We start from the raw sequence: 20,620 nt of genomic DNA, 5'->3' as shown, positions 1-20,620 counted from the left end.
ATCAGTTCTTGTATATTATAAATAAGATGCAAAACTGAAGCCATATTCAAGCACTAATCATTCAGAAGTTTCCTGCAAATTCTGTCTCCTTTTTAATAGCTAGGTTTAGAATTTATAGCTCATTATTGTTGAAGGTTCACCCTTTTTTTCCTTCTTCCCCCAATTAGTAAAGTCAGTATTCCCACTTTCAAGAACAGATTAAGAGGGAATTCCCTGGTGGCACAGTGGTTAAGAATCCGCCTGCCAATACAGGGGGACACAGGTTCAATCCCTGGTCTGGGAAGATCCCACATGCCGTGGAGCAACTAAGCCCGTGCGCCACAACTACTGAAGCCCGTGTGCCACAACTACTGAAGCCTGTGTGCTCTAGGGCCCGCATGCTGCAACTACTGAAGCCTGAGCGCCTAGAGCCCATGCTCTGCAACGAGAAGCTACCGCAATGAGAAGCCCGTGCACTGCAACGAAGAGTAGCCCCTGCTCACTGCAACTAGAGAAAGCCCGTGTGCTGCAATGAAGACCCAATGCAGACAAAAAAAATAAATAAATTTAAAAAATAGGGACTTCCCTTGTGGTGCAGTGGTTAAGAATCCAGCTGCCAATGCGGGCGACACGGGTTCGAGCCCTGGTCTGGGAAGATCCCACATGCCGCAGAGCAACTAAGCCCATGTGCCACAACTGCTGAGCCAGCTGCGCTCTAGAGCCCGCAAGCCACAACTACTGAGCCCACGCGCCGCAACTACTGAAGCCCGCGCACCTAGAGCCCATGCTGCACAACCAGAGAAGCCACCGCAATGAGAAGCCCGCGCACTGCAACAAAGAGGAGCCCCCACTTGCCGTAACTACAGAAAGCCCGCGCGCAGCAAGACCCAACGCAGCCAAAAATAAATAAGTAAAATAAAAATTTTAAATAAATAAATAAAGAAGACAGATATTTGATCATTAAAAAAAAGAACAGATTGTCAGTATGTTTGCCTTTTATATATTTAATCCATTAGTTTTCAAATATAATAGTCTGCTACAACATGCACTTCTGAAGAAAATTACCTCATATATGACTGATAAAGCAGGAAAATGATGCTTATATAACTCAGAAATCATGGAGGTTCATAAGCAATTTTCTCCAGTATATTAATGTTTAACACTATTTGAGGAAAGCTTTCTCACACTTAAAATGAAGGCGTTAGCAATGTATGAAGACCACAGGAGGTGGTCTTCAGCTTGAGGGTCTACAGCTCAAAGAAAGAAGCATGAGCCCCAGGGTTTAAAGCTCCAAAATCACTGTGATGCTCAATATAAATGCCTATATTTAACTGTACTAGTATTTATTTTTATTAGAATTGTTATTTTTTATTATTAGTATCTGGTTATTTGTTTTTATCATTAGTTTTTATTATTAGTATCTGATTATAAAGTTCCACAGATTTAGAATGGTATGTCCCATTTCTACTTCTCTCATAAGCCCTATTAGCTTTTGTGAGCAATTCTGCAGAACTTAAGGTTTTTCAGGGACACGTTTGGGATTACAACACAATAGCCTATAATTTTATAGTGTCTCTATAAAAGCAGTTTATGATGGTATTCTGTGTAAAAAATGCCCAACCTTCTGTTATAGCAATAAAACAAAAAGGTTTAAAAGAAAAATTTAATATAGTAAACTTCCTCTGCCATCTAGTTGAGGAACCTATGTCTTGTTTTAAACACCTGCTTTTCGTTAATAGGGTACAGTGAAACCTGAGCTACCTTCGGATACATGAAACTGGGACATTAAAGGAAAAGCACCCACAACCTAGAAGGTAGGACTTACCTTTGGTACTTTTGGGAATGATTTGACTCCATCGTGGCTTATATTCCTGTTGACTGATATACTGATTGAACAAGCCATCTGCAAATATCAAAGAAAGAGAGAATTACACCCTAACAGCTTACACTTTTTATTACAGCAAAAAAGACCAAAATGTAGAAGCCTACATTAAAGAAAATTACTAATATGTCACTAATACAATAGCACATTTTCATAAAATATGTGTCAGTTCAGTTTTTATGCTACCTCAAATATAAATAGCAAAGTATTAGTTGACACAACCATGTAAACGAATTGTTTTAGTGGCAGCTCATACTAAGCTTACTAAGTTTCCCCCATTTTTGTACTACTATACAAAAAAGCTAGAGAAGGAAATGGGAGCTCCAACAACTTTGGTCTAGGCCCTTGTATTTTCAGGAAAAAAAACAACTAATCCTTTAAAGTGAAAATACCATTTTTAGAGTTTTCTTTGAGTACAAAATTACATAGACATAAAAGCACCAGTAATAGTAATAGTATATTTATTGAATACTAAATGTTAGAATCTGTGCTATCTTACTTATCTGATTTAATTCTAAAAAACAGCCTTATGAATTGGGCATTATCATCTTCATTTTACAGATGTGGAAATGCATATTTAGAGAAATTAATGAATTTAACCCAAATCACACAGCTCTTGAGTGGTGGGGCTGGGACTCATGTTTCACTATGCTTTACTTACTTCATTAATAAATTCTAAATCTCCTTCTCAAGAGGAGTTGTTACAGTACAGTAACTAGTTGTTACACTAGGTACTACTATGGTCATGGGGACTGAACCCCCCACATATATCCATTCTACCCCAAATTATTATCAAGTCCTAATCCTGTGCCCCTCAACAAAGATTAGTTTAAGAATGGTATGAAACCCAATTCTGGCTAATGAAACATGAGGATCTCTGGTGGGGGTTGTGGGGGGGCCTTCAAGGAAATGTTTCCTTACTTTTAAATGACTCTACAGAGAAGAAGAATGTACTTTTGTTCCTCTGGAAATGTTCAGAATCTGTATGCAAATGTACATTCCTGCTATAGCCCATTTGTAGAGGTCTGATAATGAAATCAACTCTATAATGATGACAGGGCAGAGAGAGATTAAGAAACTGGTCACTGAATTGACTAACCATGAAATTTACCTTATCTCTGGACTTCTTGTTATATGATAAAATAACATTTCCTTACTTTTTAAACTAGGGTTTTCTTTGACATGAACCCAAACAGATTATAATTTATAGAGTTACCCTTACTATAAATTCTGTCATTTGACTCTGATTTCAATCTGAATAAAGGATTCCCTTTTGCTTCATTTAGTCACTGAAAGCAAATACTTTTCCAAAGAATTTATAAGTAAAACTGTCTGTTCTCTGTGACTTGTATACTTGCCAGAGACTGCGTAATTTACAAAAACCTCCCTAATCTCTTTCTTTTCTGGGTAATTATGAAACTCAGTGGTAACCACACCCTTCAGCTTTCAAGTCTTTCCAGATGGCTTTAACTGAAAACCTCTATCCCATAAACTCATCTAGTTTTTTTCTTTGCCCGTGGGACTTAAAAAAATTCTTGCAAAAAGAAAGTTCTCTCCTCTTAAATTAGCACTCACAAATTAGCATTTATGTTTTAATTGTTAAAGTAAGGGGAACAAATGGATTCACAACTTATTTTAGTGAGAGTGTTTCTATCTTATCACCTACTCCCCCATGGGCTTTTCTGACAATTCTTGCCCCATCCAGCCTACTCTGGCCAATACTGGTTTCCCATTACAAGAGCTGGAAATCTTTTCTTTTTTTCACATAAAATGTTGTGGGGCTCCTATTAATAGTAATGATAAGATGATAATAAAATATTAATCATAAATTTAGTATTATATAGAAGTAAAACACAGCAATTAAATTTTATTCCATTTTGTGAAAGGCACATAAAAGTTAAATGATCCTTTTTAAAAACCTTAAACAGAGAAGATAAAATTAATCAATATAAACAATGATTTTAAAATATTAATTCCACATAATGGCTAACTGAAGAGGAGAGAGAGAAAAAAGTAAAGATGGGAGTATATGGAGATAGGTAGAAAACTGAGGGAGATAAGAAAACTCAAGACATGAAAAATACAAAGCAAAAATAGACACAATTAGAAAAGTAATAAATTTCATACTTTTTAATAGTGCCCAACTGCCATATTACTAAAGTGTCCCATACTAGTTAGTTACACGACTTTTGATAAGTCAAGCAAGTTCCTCATCTGCAAAACTGGTGTTTAAGAGTTGGATAGGGCCTGAGGTTCCTTCCACACTGTGGCATAGTAGGGTCCCACCACTGTTAGAACCAATATATTTACTCGAACTGTGTGTGTCTGGCTGATCCCACCTATGTTCATCTTAGAAAAGTCTCCATCTCCTCTTTCTCCTTAAGTCTTCTGTGACTATTCTGAAAAAGAAATCACAATCCACTGGGGGAAATTCTTCTAAGAGCTCTTAAGGCAGTAATCACAGGAAATAATCTGATGGATGACCCCATTCCTGATCTTTAAAGTCATTCTGAACACTGCAGGTAAAATTAAATTCTCTAATTGTTTCTTCAACTAATCCTTCTATCCCCACTCTTAACTAACCTGAAAAACTTACAAATACTCTACCCATCACGAGCTTCACAGTTTCTCTTCTATCAAACACAACTGTCCTATGAAAATATTGTCAGGAATTTTCAAGTAAAAAAAGCAAACTCTCAAACATTATACCATTTTTGTAAAATCATTTTGTAAACACACATACACAGATGAAAAGAAAAAACACTGACATACATCAAAAAGTTAAAAGTGATTTTCTTTGGTTGGCAGGATTAGGATGATCGTGATTTTTGGTTTTGGTTTTTGCCTTTGTACTTTTTTGTTTTCCCAATTTTTTTTGCATTGAACTCTATTATTATCGGAAGAAAGGTCACAAAACAACTAGATATGTGGAATTCTTTTCTAAACTTTGGAAAAACTTCGTAACATATTGTTATTACCAATATAAACCATTTTCACATACTTTGTTACCCCTGAAAGGTCTCTTCTTCACAGGTCACTAGACACATTCACGTTTCTACAAGCAGTGCTTTGTACACTGACATTAGCTTGTTTTAACAAGGACAAAGAGAGCTAAATATGCACAAAGGATTTATGATCAAGCATGCAGAGGAAATTACTCCCAAAATTTAAACATTAAGTAATCCAAACTTAAAATATTAGAAATTATGATGATTTTACACTAGATACAATTAATCCTCTCTTGAATAATGACAGTTAATAGCATAACATCAGAGATGCTCAGTATATAATAAATGCTTAGAATGGAAAAAAGAGCAGGGGGTGGAGGGACTTTCCCAGCCACATGGTTGACATTTCCTTTGAGTCATCTTAATCTTACTAAGTTCCTTACATTACAACAAACTGTACATAAAACTTCTACCTCCAATAAAGCACCAATCTTGTACAGTAGTCAAGCAAACATTAAAAAAAAACTGCTTGGCGAACTTTTTGCCTCCTTCTGTCTCAAGTAAATTCCTTTTATCTTCACTAGTCTAAAGTTCACACAATTCTCTTTGATATCTCTTACTTTTCCTTGGAGACTATTAGAAAACCTGAAGAAAATTATTTCAATATAGCATTATCAAATCTGGAAGTAACTCTCTAAAAAGATCTTACCAAAGAAGAAAGAGTTGACTTTTATTGCACACTTACTGTGTGCAAGACATCACAAAGGTTAATTCATTTACTCCTTAAAATAAATCTACACAATGGTCATTATCAATTATTGCAAAGATTAGAAAATCAAGGTTCAGAGAAATTAATATCATGCCCAAAGACTCTAAACAAAAGGTATAAAACCCAATTCCAAAGTCTAAAATCTTTTCAACTCTTCATAGAATGCATGTAAATAAATATAAACACACAAATAATAGTTTTTAAATTACAATCTAAGATTACACACTATAATAACAGACAGTAAAATTTACCTATTCAACAGCACTTCAACAGACAGCAAAATTTACCTATTCAAAAGGAAGACTGGGAAACATAACTCACCATACCAGATCATTCTACTGCGATATTAAACTGATTATAATAAAAGAGGGATAAAACTAAAACAGTTGAAATATATTGTAGTTAATTATAATTTAAAGGAAAAAATGTAATCTCCCTCTTAAATAAAGATCTACTGGTAACTGTGGCTAAAGTTTACTTTTTATGTTTCGTTTCTTCTCTGGAACACTGGTTTGTCACTACTCCAGATCACTTTCTTACCTTAAGTATTCATTCATCTGGAAGTTGTTCCAGACAACAAATGGCTAGTTTGAGAAGCTAGCTGTTCTACCAAAAACCAAAATAAAAACAAAAACAAAACAAAACACCTCTTTTGGAGAAATCCTGGCTTACCATAAGACACAAAAGCTAGAAACATAAATTCCAGCCCTCTCACACCTCTCTACACTACTATTCAACTCTATTTAATTAACTTCTTGATACTTTCATTTTATAATATTAAACCATCTAATCACTCAAAATAAAAAATGACTTAAAAAACTATGTTGCACTTTGCAGAGAAACATGATAAATTAAAGATTACCCTCATTTATTCTATTACAATACATATTTTATTGCCTCTTGCCAGGGAAACTGGGTTGTCAATAAATAGTCCAGATCAGATCTGGAGCAAGTTATATTTAGTAGCTATTTTCAATGAAATAACATGCTTAAGAATCTTCTTTCACGCTCTCAAACAGAAAAGTAGTAATATAATGTTTATTAATATAATGTTTTCTTGGTGAACAGTCATTTCAAGTGCTAAAGAAACTTTATTTTTTAATAGAACAAATTAAATTTTTCAAAATCAAACAGTCATAAGCTTGAAATCCTTGAGGTGATCAATAAAAATGCTACAAACATTAAAGCAGGGTAAAGATTTTTTTAAAATACATTGCTTTCAGTTCCTTGTTTTAATGTTAAAGAACTCCCTTTCAAGACCTAAAAACAAATGAAAAGCTGACACCTCTGCAGCCAAAATAATCTCGCCATGTTCCTTATATTTCTAATTCTTGAAAGGTCGCCTTTTGTTTGGTATGCTTACTTGCATATATTCTATATGATTCAGCAAAAAATCTGAGCTTTCTATTGAAACAATGACATTCTCATCTACAAAAATATGAAAACACCTCTTAACACTGTTTTAAAAGTCTCAAAAGTAAGGCATTTAAATGTTTATGAACTATTTTAAAAAATTACTTCTGTATTTTAAGAATTCAGGCAGTTGCTAATATTTCTATATGTCTACTTTTGACAAAAATCTAAAGCAGAAAATCAGAAGTGTCTGCCAAAAGTAAAACTATCCAAAAGAACTGAAAATATGACTTAGGAGAAATCACACTAAGACCCAGTTGCTAAGAATTTTCAAACTACTGAAAGGCTCCCGGTCCAATACCATCTCATTTTTCCCCTATGATTATGACTATAATAACTAAACACGTTTCATACAGTCCTAATTAGGCACAAGCTGTTCTTGTCTCTAATGGTGAAAGTACATAATTTTTTTTAAAGAAAAAAAATATATTCAAGCCTCATCCAAGATTAAAAAAGAAAACAGCACAGAATACAGTACTGCTCCCTACATTGAAACTTTTATCAAACTGATTTTTCACCAACACAGAGATTTTTTTTTAAAGAAAAAACTAAAAATTCACTTACAGGTACAGCATAAAAAAGTTTTTATAGTTCAAGAATAATAATGGCTGGGTAAAAGAGATTTTTTAAAAAAATTATGCATTTCAGCAGTTTGATTAAATTCTGAAAAGAGAAATACATGAAATATAACAATTTATGTTACAACAATAAATATTGGGGAAACTGAACCAGTAAATATTTACTTGGATGGTAAAGCATGGTGGTAAGATGAATAGATTCAAATTTTAGCTCTGCCACTTACCAGCTATGCTGTCTTAGGCAAATTACTTAATCACTGACATTTATTAAATTGAAATAACAATAATACTTACCTAGAAAGCAGGTACAAGAATTGAATTAACTCATATATAGTGTTTATTAGAGTAGATGGCATATTGGCCTTTGAATACATGAATAGTTATAATAATGAAGTAATATTTGGAACTATACTTGGCAAAAAACTAATAATTTTTTATGCACAAAATGAGAAATATGGTACAAAGGCAAATAGGAATTAAGAGAAGGAGGAGCAACTGAGGTGCAAGAATAATTTTTAAAAACTAGCTTGAAAGAGCTAGCCTTGAAGAATGAGTTTCAAGTGAATGGTGATAAAAAGGAAAAGTAATCAGGGAAGGGAATACAACATAAACAAAAGCACAAAGGCATGACCTAAATGGGAAGGAAATCCAAAAAAGAGGATATATGTATATGTATAGCCGATGTACTTTGCTGTACAGCAGAAACAAAAACAACATTTTAAAGCAACTATACTCCAATTAAAAAAACACAAAAAAGCACAAAGGCATGAATGAACAGGAATTAGGGAAAGAAGCCATCTTTCAGGAAGCAGTCTGATGAAAAACAAAAAAGAGAGATTTTGCATTAGGAGCACTGCTGAGAAGAAAGTGTCCCGAGAGAAAAGCAATACCATAAGGAAAAATCTTGCTGTTCTAGAACACAGTCTTAAGAACCTATTTAAAACAGGAAAAACTCATTTCATTCAAAGATTAATAAAACTCAAAAACAACCAACTCAGAATTCAAATAAAGATATAAAAAGGAAAAGAAAAAAAATTTTAAGTGGCAAAAGAATCTGATTCAACAGAAAAATGTAGTCATGTAATTGATGAAAATGGCCAAATACTTTTCCATGAATATAAAAGTTAAGTAAGAAACTCTCTTTATAAAAGATGAGCACAAATTAGAGATACAGTTAGAAAACAGAGATATAAATAGTTGGAAGAGATATGGTATGACAACAAAGATAAATAAAACATGAATGTCAGAGTTGAAGGAAAAGAGGAAGAAAAACAAAATGAATACATAACAGAAATGAAGACCAAAATAAGAAGGAAAGAAAACACTACTAACAATATAGTAATGGAAAAGAGAGAAAGAATTTAGAGAAGGTTGAAAAATTCAACATAAATGTGCAATTAAAATGAGAAAATAAAAGATATACATCTAACTGAAAGAAAACAAAAATACATAATAGTTAATTGACAGTGTCACCACACTGGAGTTGTCCTGTTTATAGAACTACAAAATAATCTAAAACAAAGATATGCTTAATATATTTAAATATTTAAACAGCCATAGGCAAAAAGAGAGATTGCATTCAAAAGAGCAATAGTTGAAACTGGCAACAATGGAAACTGGTTAACAGTGAAATGACATTGAAAATGTATTTGGAGAAGATAATTGTCAATCTAGAATTCTATACCCAGTGAAAATATCCTTCAAGAAAAGAGACAAATTTTCAAGCAAACAAAAACTGAGAGAATTAATCTGCATTAGAAGAAATTCTAAAGGATGTGCTTAAGGCAGAAGGAATATGATCTTAGGTATAAGATTCAAATAGTAGTGAAGAGCAAAAAAATTAGTAAATATTTGGGTAAAATTAATGGACACTGTATAAAACAAGAACAGTAATATCTTCTAGGGTCTCTGAATATGGTATCAAAATAAAGAACAACCATAGCATATGAGTTGGAAGGTAAGTAGATGGGAGTTCAAAGTCCACTAAGTCCTTGTACTGATAAATTTTGTTAAGTATGTATATTTGTGGTTATTTATGGACTCACCATAAATAAAATACAGAGTGTGTTACTTCCAAATAAAAAAATGAAAAGATTAAAAAGTTTAAAAAGGTAAGAGACAACAACCAAAAACAAGAAATAAAGGACATGACAAAATATATTAAGTAAAATGGTAGGTTTGAACCCATATATTTACCAGTAATTCAATCATGTAAATGAAATAAATGTTCAAATCAAAAGAAGGCAGAGTTTTTAAAAAACAACTAAATTTACAAGAGATACTTCTTTGAAAAAAGGATACAGAAAGCTTGAAATTAAAAGATGGAAAAGATATGTAAATATTTACCAAATGAAAGCAGACATATTAATGTAAGACAATTTATAACTTAAGGCAACAACATTAGTAGAGATAAAAACACACTTAAAGATAAAAGATTTCATTCAAAATGAAAGAATTTAAAATTTGTATGCATCTAGAAACATAGCTTCAAAATATACGAAGCAAAAACTGACAGAATTATAAGAAGAGACAATTCCATAATCATAGTAGGAAGTGTTAACACATTTTTCTTAGTAATTGAGAGAATCAGACAGAAAACATTATTGGTAAAGCAGATTTATGCAACATGATTAGCAAACTGGACCAACTGGACATATATAGAACATTGCAGTAACAACTAAAGAACTGGATTTCTGTCCAAGTGTACCTAATATGTTTATAAAAATTGAACAAAGTGGGCCATATGGTAAGTCTTATCAAATTTCAAAGAATTGGAATAGTACAAAATATGTACTCTGACCGCTATGCATTTATGCCAGAAATCAGTAATGAGGAAAAGAGCCAGAAAATCTTTATGTATTTGGAAATTAAAAACTGTATTTCTATATAACTATGACTCAAAAAAGAGCAATATCATTTCCTAATGAAATTACTGAACTGGACAAAAATGAAAACACTTCATAGCACAACTGAAAAAGAAGGAAATTTATATCCTTAAATGCATATATGGGGAAATAACAAAGTCTGAAAATTAATAAGCTAAGCATCAATCTCAATAAATTATAAAACGCATATTCATCTCAAAGAGGGAAAGAAGACAACGTTAAATAAAGAGCATAAGCCAAGGACATAAAAGTTAACATAAAGAATCAACAAACCAGAAGTTGGTTCCCTCAAAAGATCACTGAACTTGCTAAGCTTATGGTGAAGGCAATAGATTGGGGGGACTTCCCTGGTGGAGCAGTGGTTAAGAATCCGCCTGCCAATGCAGGGGGCATGGGTTCGATCCCTGGTCCTGGAAGATCCCACATGCCACGGAGCAACTAAGCGCATGTGCCACAACTACTGAGCCTGCGCTCTAGAGCCTGCGAGCCACAACTACTGAAGCCCGCATGCCCAGAGCCCGTGCTCTGCAACAAGAGAAGCCACCGCAATGAGAAGCCCGCGCACCGCAACGAAGAGTAGCCGCGCTCACCGCAACGAACACCCAACACAGCCAAGAATAAATAAATAAAATAAATTTATTTAAAAAAAAGAGAAAGTAATGGATTAGGGAGGGAGAAAGAATTCATAAATAACCAATATAAGGAATGAAAAAAAGAGACATCTCAAGAAATTCTACAAAAATTAAACAGATAATAAGGGGATATTAGGTACGGTTTCACATCCATAAGCTTGAAATTTTAGATGAAACTAAAACAAACTACTAGAAAAGTGTAATTTGTTAAAGCTCAATCAACCAATCAAACAACTCTGAATAGTCCTACGAAGTTTCAAGAAACTGAATTGGTAAGCTAAAAATATTCCTGCAAGCAAATCTCAAGCACAGATAGTTCAATGGTAAATTCAACCAAGCATTTAAGAAAGAAATAATTCACATCTTACATTTATTCAGAAAATAGGAAGAAAAGGTTAACTCCTCAACACATTATGTGAAATTAGCCTAATAATGATACTAAACCTGAACAGGAAGATATGAGAAAGAAAAGCTACAAGGTCAACCTTACTAACAAAAATAGTTGGAAGAATTCTAACACAACATTAGTCAATCTAAACCCAAAATAAATTTAAAAAATACAAAACAAAGTTAAGTATATATGAGGTTTAACATTAGAAAATCAATTACTATGATTTCATATATTAATAGGGTAGGAAAATCATATCACAAAAGGTAGAGAAAAAGTGGCAAAATCCAATATCCATTTATGACACAAACTCTTAGGAATCTTGGAATCTGATACAGAATCTCCAAAAACCCCAGATCAAAAATATATTTAACAATGAAATGTAAAAAGCATTTCTTCTGGGATCATGAACTACACAGGGTTATCCACTATAATTATGCCATGGCAATCTTTTTCTAAAGATCCTGGCAGAGATTAAACACAAGGGGGAAAAAGTTATCAGGGTTGGAAAGAAAAATGTGTCATTATGCCTAAGTACAGCTGACCCTTGAACAAGACAGGTTGGAACCGCACATGTCCACCTATATGTGGATGTTTTTTCCAATAAATATATTAGAAATTTTTTTGGAGATTTTCAACAGTTTGAAAAAACTCGCAGATGAACCACACAGCCTAGAAATGTCAAGAAAATTAAGAAAAGGTGAGGTAAGTCATGAATGCATAAAATACGTAGGTACTACTCTATCCATATTTATACAGGCATAAGGTGAGTGCTATTTAATATAAAATTAATAATGTGTTGGTTTTCCTACTGTTTTATAACTTTGCTTTCAAAGAATTACATTACTGTACAGTATGCCCCCCTCCCACCCTCTCTCAACTGGAGAAACTATCAGCCTATCATCAGAGGTAAATAGTTTTTAGAAAATATAACAATGTTTCCAATACTGTATTATAAATACGACTAAAACTGTATGCCATAAAAATTTTATAACAATTCATTCATTAGCATAAAGACTAAGCTATTGTGAAGCGATTGTATCAATTACACTAGACTACTGTAAAGCAATCATATTGCTGCTGCTTCATTACCAATGCATGAATTGTTAGACCTGTAAACAAATATGAATTTCTTTTTCCACATTAACTTTCATCTTTGATGTCTAGTGTTAGTAATACATATAATACGTACAGTGTTTTGTATCACTAAGACAATATTGACACAGGTACTGACAATTTATCTTGTAAACAGATAATGTAAACTTACGATATTAATAAACATAGTACACACTGTAAATGTTTTCTCTTCCTTATGATTTTCTTAATAACATTTTCTTTACTCTAGTTTATTTTATTGTCGGAATACAGTACATATATGTAACATATAAAATATGTGTTAATTGACTATTCATGTTATCGGTAAGGCTTCCAGTCAACAGTAGGCTACTAGTAGTTAAGTTCTGGGGGAATCAGTTACACGTGGATTTTCAACTGTGCAAGCGGTAGGACAGGGGAGGGAGAGCTGGCGCCCCTAACCCCCACGCTGTTTAAGGGTCAACTGTATTTTAAACTGAATGAAAATGAAAACAACATAGCAAAATTTGTGAGATACAACTAAAGCAGTGCTTAAGGGAAATTCTTAACACCAAATGCTTACATTAGAAAAGAAGAATCTCTAATGGCTTCAGCTTTCATATTAAGAAACTAGGAAAAGAAGAGCAAATTAAAATCAAAGTATGTGGAAAAAAGGAAATAATAAAGATACAGAAATCAATGAAATAGAGAGAAAAGATAAAACAAAGAAACCAAGAGCTGTTTTCTTAAAATAAAACTGATAGATCTCTAGCCAGACTACCAAGAAATGAAAGACAAAAATTACCAATATCAAGAACATGATATGACATAAAGGACAATAATGGAATATAAACAACTTTATGCCAGTAAATTCATCAATTTAGATGAAATGGGCATATTCCTCAAAAGACACAAACTACCAATATTCCCTCAATAAATAGCCCGATATCTATTAACAATACTAAATTTGTAGTTAAAAACCTTGCCACAAAAGTAACTCCAACAAGATTTGAGATCTCAAAAAAATTCTAAGGAGAGGGAAACAGGCCTACCATATAATTAACAACTATGGCATAAACCAAGGTATGGGAAGGGAGAGATACAGGGTGGGGTATGGGTGGGCAGGAGTGTGGGGTGGAGTAGAGAAAAAAGAAAGGAGGAGGGGAAGAGGGAAGAAGGGAGGGAGAGAGATAAAGACCTCAAGTTTAAACTTTAGGACTACTTTATTAAACTTTAAACTTTATCTCCCCCTTGTCTCACAAAAGCAAACTTTTATTTCATTAACAAATAAGATAAACACTGCAAAGGGAGGTTTTCTTTAAGTATTTTCTGTTCCTGGGTGATTACTTTTGCCTATCATCATTGGATTCTACCGTTTTTCCCTGGCATTGTCAAAGAGGAAGTAGCAATGATTGGTTCAGGCATCACCTCTAATGAAATTAAACGTAAATGTAGGGATGTTTCTAGGCAAATAGGAAGTCTATTAGAGAAATAAATACAGCCCAACACTTTCTTAAAATATAGACCATACTTGAAGAAGAGCATACTAATATACCAAATACACTAAAAGTAGCTTTTGTTTCCTCCACTGTAAGAAATTTGAAAGATGCTTCTGATTCCCTAGACTTTCTTATTTACCAGGCAGGAACTTCTTACCCTTCTCTTCTATGTTTTTAACAGAGCAGAAGCCAAAAAACTTTGCAGTGTTTACTTCCTTATTTGTCCAACAAATCATCATCAGTGCAGTCAGCAGTAAACTGAACAACCCTGGAAGGAATGTTTATTAACTAAACACTGTTCCAAGCCAGTGAGGAGTATAAAAAGTATGACTTGGCTGTTAAGTCTCAAGAATAGTTACTATCAATTTTCCTAAACTTGGTTTCTTCCTAGAGTCAGAAGGATAAGTTAAGTCTCTGCAGTAGCAGAGTTGCACATGATGTTAACAGCTTCTCGTAAATGAGTATATTGCTAAAGAGACAATTTTAAAACCTGTTTTTAGCTAACTAATTACACAAAATTGCTGGTGGTTCTGTTGTTTACTTTACCTTAACAAAATATTAAATGCCTTAAAGATTTAAAACAAAACAAAAAAACCATAAAATTACTTGTGCCTTCTTCATCCTATAGTTAAAAAATACAGAATTCATTCTCAGAAATGGCATACACACACACACACACACACACACACACACACACACACGCGCACACACACATAGTTTCATTAGTGGCATTTTGATGGTTTGGTAAGAGATTATTATATATGTTCCATTTCGGTATACTCCAAAGTATATTCTATTTCAAACGTAGTAATCATTTATTTGCAAGTATCATCATCAATTAAATAAACAGTAACAATATACAAGGCTGAGAGGCAGGTTTGTTATAACACAATGGAGCTGCAAGCAATTCATTTTGAGTTAACTTTAAATTTATAAACTCAAAGAAGGCAGTACTGGTTCTGTTTAGCTGTAAAATATAACCAATATCTGATAAATGAGTAACTAATAATAATAAATGATAGTGATAAGACTAAAATATACGAAAACAGAGCACTGAATAAGTCTATTATTCTTTATTTCTTTCCGTAAAAAGAATAGAATTTCTATACAACTTTGTATCATTCCACAAGTTTCATAATTCAGCATTAAGCTGTTTTCACTCACAATGCTTCTTACTCCAAATGTGTGGGTATTCTCCTTACACCAACCATTTCTCCAATTCTCTGACTCCAACTTGGTATCCAACCGAGAATCAATTCAATTCTGACACTATCTACCTGGAGTCAGTGTCAGATCTCACAAGTTAAAGGGCTCAGTTCCACAAGACTATTCCCACTTCAGATGCCAATCGCAAATCCCAAGCCACTGGTACTTCTGACTTACCAGCTATAAATTGGGAGTTCCTACAACCCCCACTCAGGTTCGATAATGCTAGAGTAACCACAGATTTCAGGAAAGCACTTTACTTACTATCACTGGTCTATTATAAAGAATACAAGTCTGAAACAGCCAAATGGAAGAAAGATGTAGGGCAAGGTACAGGGTGTGTGTGTGTGTGTGTGTGTGTGTGTGTGTGTGTGTGTGTGTGTGTGTGTGTGTGTGTGTGTGTGTGTGTGTGTGTGTGTGTGTGTGTGTGTGTGTGTGTGTGTGTGTGTGTGTGTGTGTGTGTGTGTGTGTGTGTGTGTGTGTGTGTGTAAGGTACAGGGGTGTGTGCGTCTGTGTGTGTGTGTGTGTCAAGCTCTAGGGCTTTTTTAGAGGTTCCATTATGTAGGCATGATTGATTAAAACATGGTTTTAGGTGACTGAACACCATCTCTGACCCTGCTCCTCTCCCCAGAGGTCAGGGGTGGGGTTGAAAGTTTCAGCCCTCTAATCACATGGTTTGATCTTTCTGGAGATCTGAAGCTATCTAGGGACTCCAGCCACCAGTCATCTCAGCATACAAAAGACACTCAACACCCCGCAGATCCCAAGGGTTTTAGGAGCTGTGTGCCAGGAAAGAGAAAAGACCAAATATTTACTTTTTATTATACCACAGCACCTACTCTGTTCTTTGTTACTATGAAAGTGTAGGTTTTTTTTAAAGGATGCTACTCTATACAGCAACAACAGAGTTCCTTATTTTAAATAACAAAACATACCAGACCTTAAATATTCAATTGGTGTCATCCTCCAAAACAATTACTTTGGGAGATTATATTATGTTCCAATATTCACATTTCTTTCAGAGCCAGAATACAGGCTACCCAAGAAAATCAGCAATTATGTAGCATCCACATCACACAGACGATGTTTCCAATACAAATCTCCTCATTCATTATTAACTGTATAATAATAAAATTTTTTGACTTATCCAAGCACTCCTCACCCTCAAATTACACTATTAAAAAAAATGACAATCTGCTACCAACAAAAATATGTAAAGGAATAGGTCACTGATACTGAAGGTAACATTAAAAGACTTTTTCTAAGTGGTTCAGTATTAATCAATGTTAGCATTTATAAGTGCATGGTTTTCCAAGATGACAACTTAAATTTAGGTATGTGAGTTCAAGTATGTTACTTTCTTATTTTTCAAGTCTCATTATTACATGATGGACCTGTCTTACATAAAATAAGTCCTTAATTCAAAGAGCTAACAACTTTACAGGGTAAAGAGATGGGGGGGAAAAAAGAAAGAAAGAAACTAAGAACTGGCATAAACCTATATTCTTTTAAAACACCTGCTTCTTGTATATACTTAAAATCACCCTAATAACCAATCTAAGTTTACATGTTTATGACATACCATTTACAGCTTTTTCAATCAATTCTTCACAAGCATCAAAATCACCCTTCAGTACCAATTTATCGTGCAGATCTGTTAACATGGGATGTTCCAGGGCAATCTTGGTTTTCTTTTGCAGTGATTCAAAGGCCTCTGTATAGTTATGTTGTCTGAAGTGTTTTAGGCAAAGGCGAATAGCTTCCTGTTCACGGTACTACTGGAACACAAGAGAAGGTATGAAAAGAAGAGATTTGGTTAGTTATTACTGTAGGAAACAATAAGTGATAATTACTAACGTAAAGTGAGCATTTACTAAGCATTAACTAAGTATACTAAGCATAACTAAGCACTGTACTAACCCTATTCATTAGTATCATTATTATATCCACTATTAAATGGCAAAACTGAAGCTTAGTCAATTGTAATAACTCACCAAAGGTCACAAAGTATATAGCAGAAAGATATTAAAGAGATGAACGTATATGATATATCAGGCATATACTTCATGAAGATAAAAGATATTAAAAGATGAAACCAGGCCTAGTTCTAGAGCCTGAACTTTCAAGAAAAGAACCAGAAAAACTATTTATCAAAGCTTACTTAAGATGGTAAAAATGATAACTTCCAAGGCTTTTACTAATCAGATAACAATGTTGGTACCGAATGCACAGAAACCATTAAATAATATACATAAATGTTTATGCTCTTTGTTCTTGGTTCTTAGTAATAAGTTATTACTTGAATGACAAATATTATCAAATGTTCATGAATTTCAAATTCACAAACAGGTTTTATGATTCAAAATCATCAGAAAGAGACTATTTAAAGTTTTATAATTTTTTTTCTAAACCTGGGCTACCTCATCGATTAAAGAGCTATAAAGTAAAAATCTCAATTAATTACAATCCCAAAAGAAATATTCAATTTACTAAATCTCCCCCAGAAAAGGATGCCAAAGAATGCCAAAAAACAAGCTCATATAAAGAATTTAAAAGAAAATTTAATTCAAGAATATGTTATTTCTATAATTTCCTAAATAAGAATTAATAAACTAAACTGATGACACAGAAGCAGTGCATAATAACCAAGCAAAAATACAATTTACTTGTAAGCCTTACTCTTTAATAGGCAGGAAAATTTACAAGACTTGAAACACTAATCACTTTATAGTCTCTGATTTTTTATTAATAAAAGGTGATCAAAACATTTTTCCTTAAACACTCTAGTTAACTAATATTTTCCTTCATCAAATAACAAAAGAATGATTCTATATCCAAACTAACTTCACATTAATAGTTTCTTATGCTTAGCCTCTGAATAAAGATTTATCCTAACTATCTGGAACCATATTAAACAATAATACCTTTTTATCATGCTGACTTTAGGAGTATGAATCACATCCACATTTTAAATTTTCTATCAGGCTGCATACAGATACACAGTAGGAGAGGATTTATGAAACAAAATTATAATGCTTTGAAAAAGGATTGAAATTCAAAGAGGGTGAAGACTTTAATTTCTAGAGGTTCACAATAAGTAGAGAGAACTTGACAAGTCAATGACTGAACAATTTTAAGTTCTCAAATATAATCTGTCCACAGTGTTGGGGAAAAAAGGTGAAATTTGCAGCTTCCTACAATATCAAGAGATTTGTGAGTATATTAAAGAAGACACATGTACACATCATAGACTAAAGAGAAAAAAAAAATTTTAAGTATCAGAAAAGCTTACTCATTATTTTTTTAAGAAGAACCAACAGAATTTAGAAGATTATAAGTATATACTAAGCACTATTATGTGTATAACACTGAAGGTGATTTTTAATGTTTAAAAATATCATCTCTACCTTGAAAGAATTTACAATATTACAGGTAATCCAAGAATATATAAAAAACATACAGAAAATACAAAAAGCCAGCATCTATTTTAAATTGAATATAACCGAATGCCAAAAATAAATCAAACAGAAAGTTCCTCAATTAAGCTGACCAGAAAAGGGCTGAAATTCTATATAAAAAAAACCTTAGGAAGAACCTATATTGCTTCCCAATCGCCTATGAGTTGACAATTCAGCCCTATCTGCAAATAAAGATATCAGGAAATAGTGATTAGACTAAAGCTTTATCATTCCCCTAACAAGAAATAGTCCTCCCCCCACAAAAACATAGCCAAAAGAGTCAAATAGATATACATCAGAAACAAAGGTGAAGCATTAAAGGTGTTCAAAAAATCAAAGACCTATTACTTAATCATTTAAATTCACATTTTTCAGGCTGCATTTATTGTATAAAATGACCTATGAATAAAATTATTAAATATCACCTTTATACTCCTTATAAGAATAAGATCATAATATTTATAGAAACTATTTGAAATTTTATTTAAAAGGAAAAGTAAATATTCCTATTTTACTCAACACAAACACAATGGAGGAATATATAATATAAGCAATCTGGAACCAAAACTACCCCACTAAAAACTATGTTTAAATGTTTCTATCAATATAGGTTAAAAACAAAATTCAGAGACAGATGGGTATAATAATGTAATAGCAGACTCTGGTGCCAGACTGAGTTGATATACTGCCCTGAGCACTTTACAACTGTGTGGCCTTAGGCAAAATACTTCACCTGTGTTTCACTTCATCACCCGTAAAATATGGATAATAACTGTACCTATTTCATAGAGTGGCAATGAGTAAATAAGTGATAAAGAAGCTTAGAACCTGGCAAAACGTAAATGCTTAATAAATGTTGATTAATCTTTATAACTATTATTACTATTCTCAATATTTTAAATTATTCTCAATTAAGAGAAGAGAGTGACACAATTCTCTCTTTATTATAGGCACTTGAAGCATGAAATCAGGATTTTAAAATACAGTCCTACCTTACTATACCAGTTGAGACAGGGTTGTACTACATCGGGATCATCAATGCCACTAAGTTCAACATACCAGATGCTAAAGTTAAAGCTGGGTCCCCACGATAAGAGTGGAACTTTGAGGAGAAAAATAAGAAAGAAAAAGAAAAAAAAATTAACATAGTTCAAATAAAACTTCAGCAAAGTAAAATCACTATTCAAACTTATTAGGATTCATTCAACAAATTTACTGAATACTTTCTATATCCCCAGCACTGCACTATTGGGTGCTGGGGCCACAGTAGCAAAAAGAAACCTATGATCCATGCCATCATGAGGTTGCTTTAATTATAAAGACACTGAAGATAAACTCAAAGTGGTCATTTATCTATCCCCCAAAAAACAGGACCAGGGTTAGATGATTTAGCAGGTGAATTTTACCAAACCACAGGAAACAAATAATTACTATATAATTTAAACTGTATCACAGCACAGAAAGAGACTGAAAGTTCAATTACTTATCAAAGTGGCATAACCTGGAAAACAAAACCAGAAGAGAAAGGTTTTAAGGACAATCTCAGCTATGAGTATATATTCAAAATTTTAAAAAATAATAAATTTTTTAAAAGGCTGAAAAAAAATTCTACCAGATTTTCACTGTAACTAAATAGAGTTCATTCCAGGAATGGAAGGTTGGTTCAACAGGAGCAACATTAATGTAATTCACTATGTTAACAAAGTAAAAGAGAAACACATCTGATTACTTCAACAGATGCTGAGAGCAAACTAATAAAATTTACTTAAAAAAAAAACACCTCAATATATAAGGAATAGAAGGCAAAAGAAAACTTTGTTACCTAGATTTTTTTTTAAGTATCAAAAACCTCAAAAAACCCCAAAAAACCAAAACCAAAACTAATGGAGAAACATTAAGTACTCACACT

The 20,620-nt window shown here is 33.1% G+C and overlaps 1 protein-coding gene across 4 annotated transcripts in view; it reads right to left on the bottom strand.

Annotated features, from left to right (window-relative positions):
* Positions 1–20,620, bottom strand: part of MKLN1 (muskelin 1) — a 184,724-nt gene that overhangs the window by 86,394 nt on the left and 77,710 nt on the right. For all 4 annotated transcript variants that reach the window (XM_073809944.1, XM_019922664.3, XM_033863277.2 and 1 more), the window contains 3 exons: positions 19,704–19,813; positions 16,836–17,028; positions 1,805–1,882 (listed from right to left, as the gene is read on the bottom strand). In XM_073809944.1, coding sequence (XP_073666045.1) covers positions 1,805–1,882; positions 16,836–17,028; positions 19,704–19,813 — 381 coding nt within the window. The remainder of the gene's footprint in view (positions 1–1,804; positions 1,883–16,835; positions 17,029–19,703; positions 19,814–20,620) is intronic.

This window comes from Tursiops truncatus, chromosome 9 (assembly GCF_011762595.2).
Source record: "Tursiops truncatus isolate mTurTru1 chromosome 9, mTurTru1.mat.Y, whole genome shotgun sequence".
NCBI lineage: Eukaryota > Metazoa > Chordata > Mammalia > Artiodactyla > Delphinidae > Tursiops > Tursiops truncatus.
Note: the sequence above shows the minus strand (reverse complement) of the source record. Positions and strands in the feature narration are given on the sequence as shown.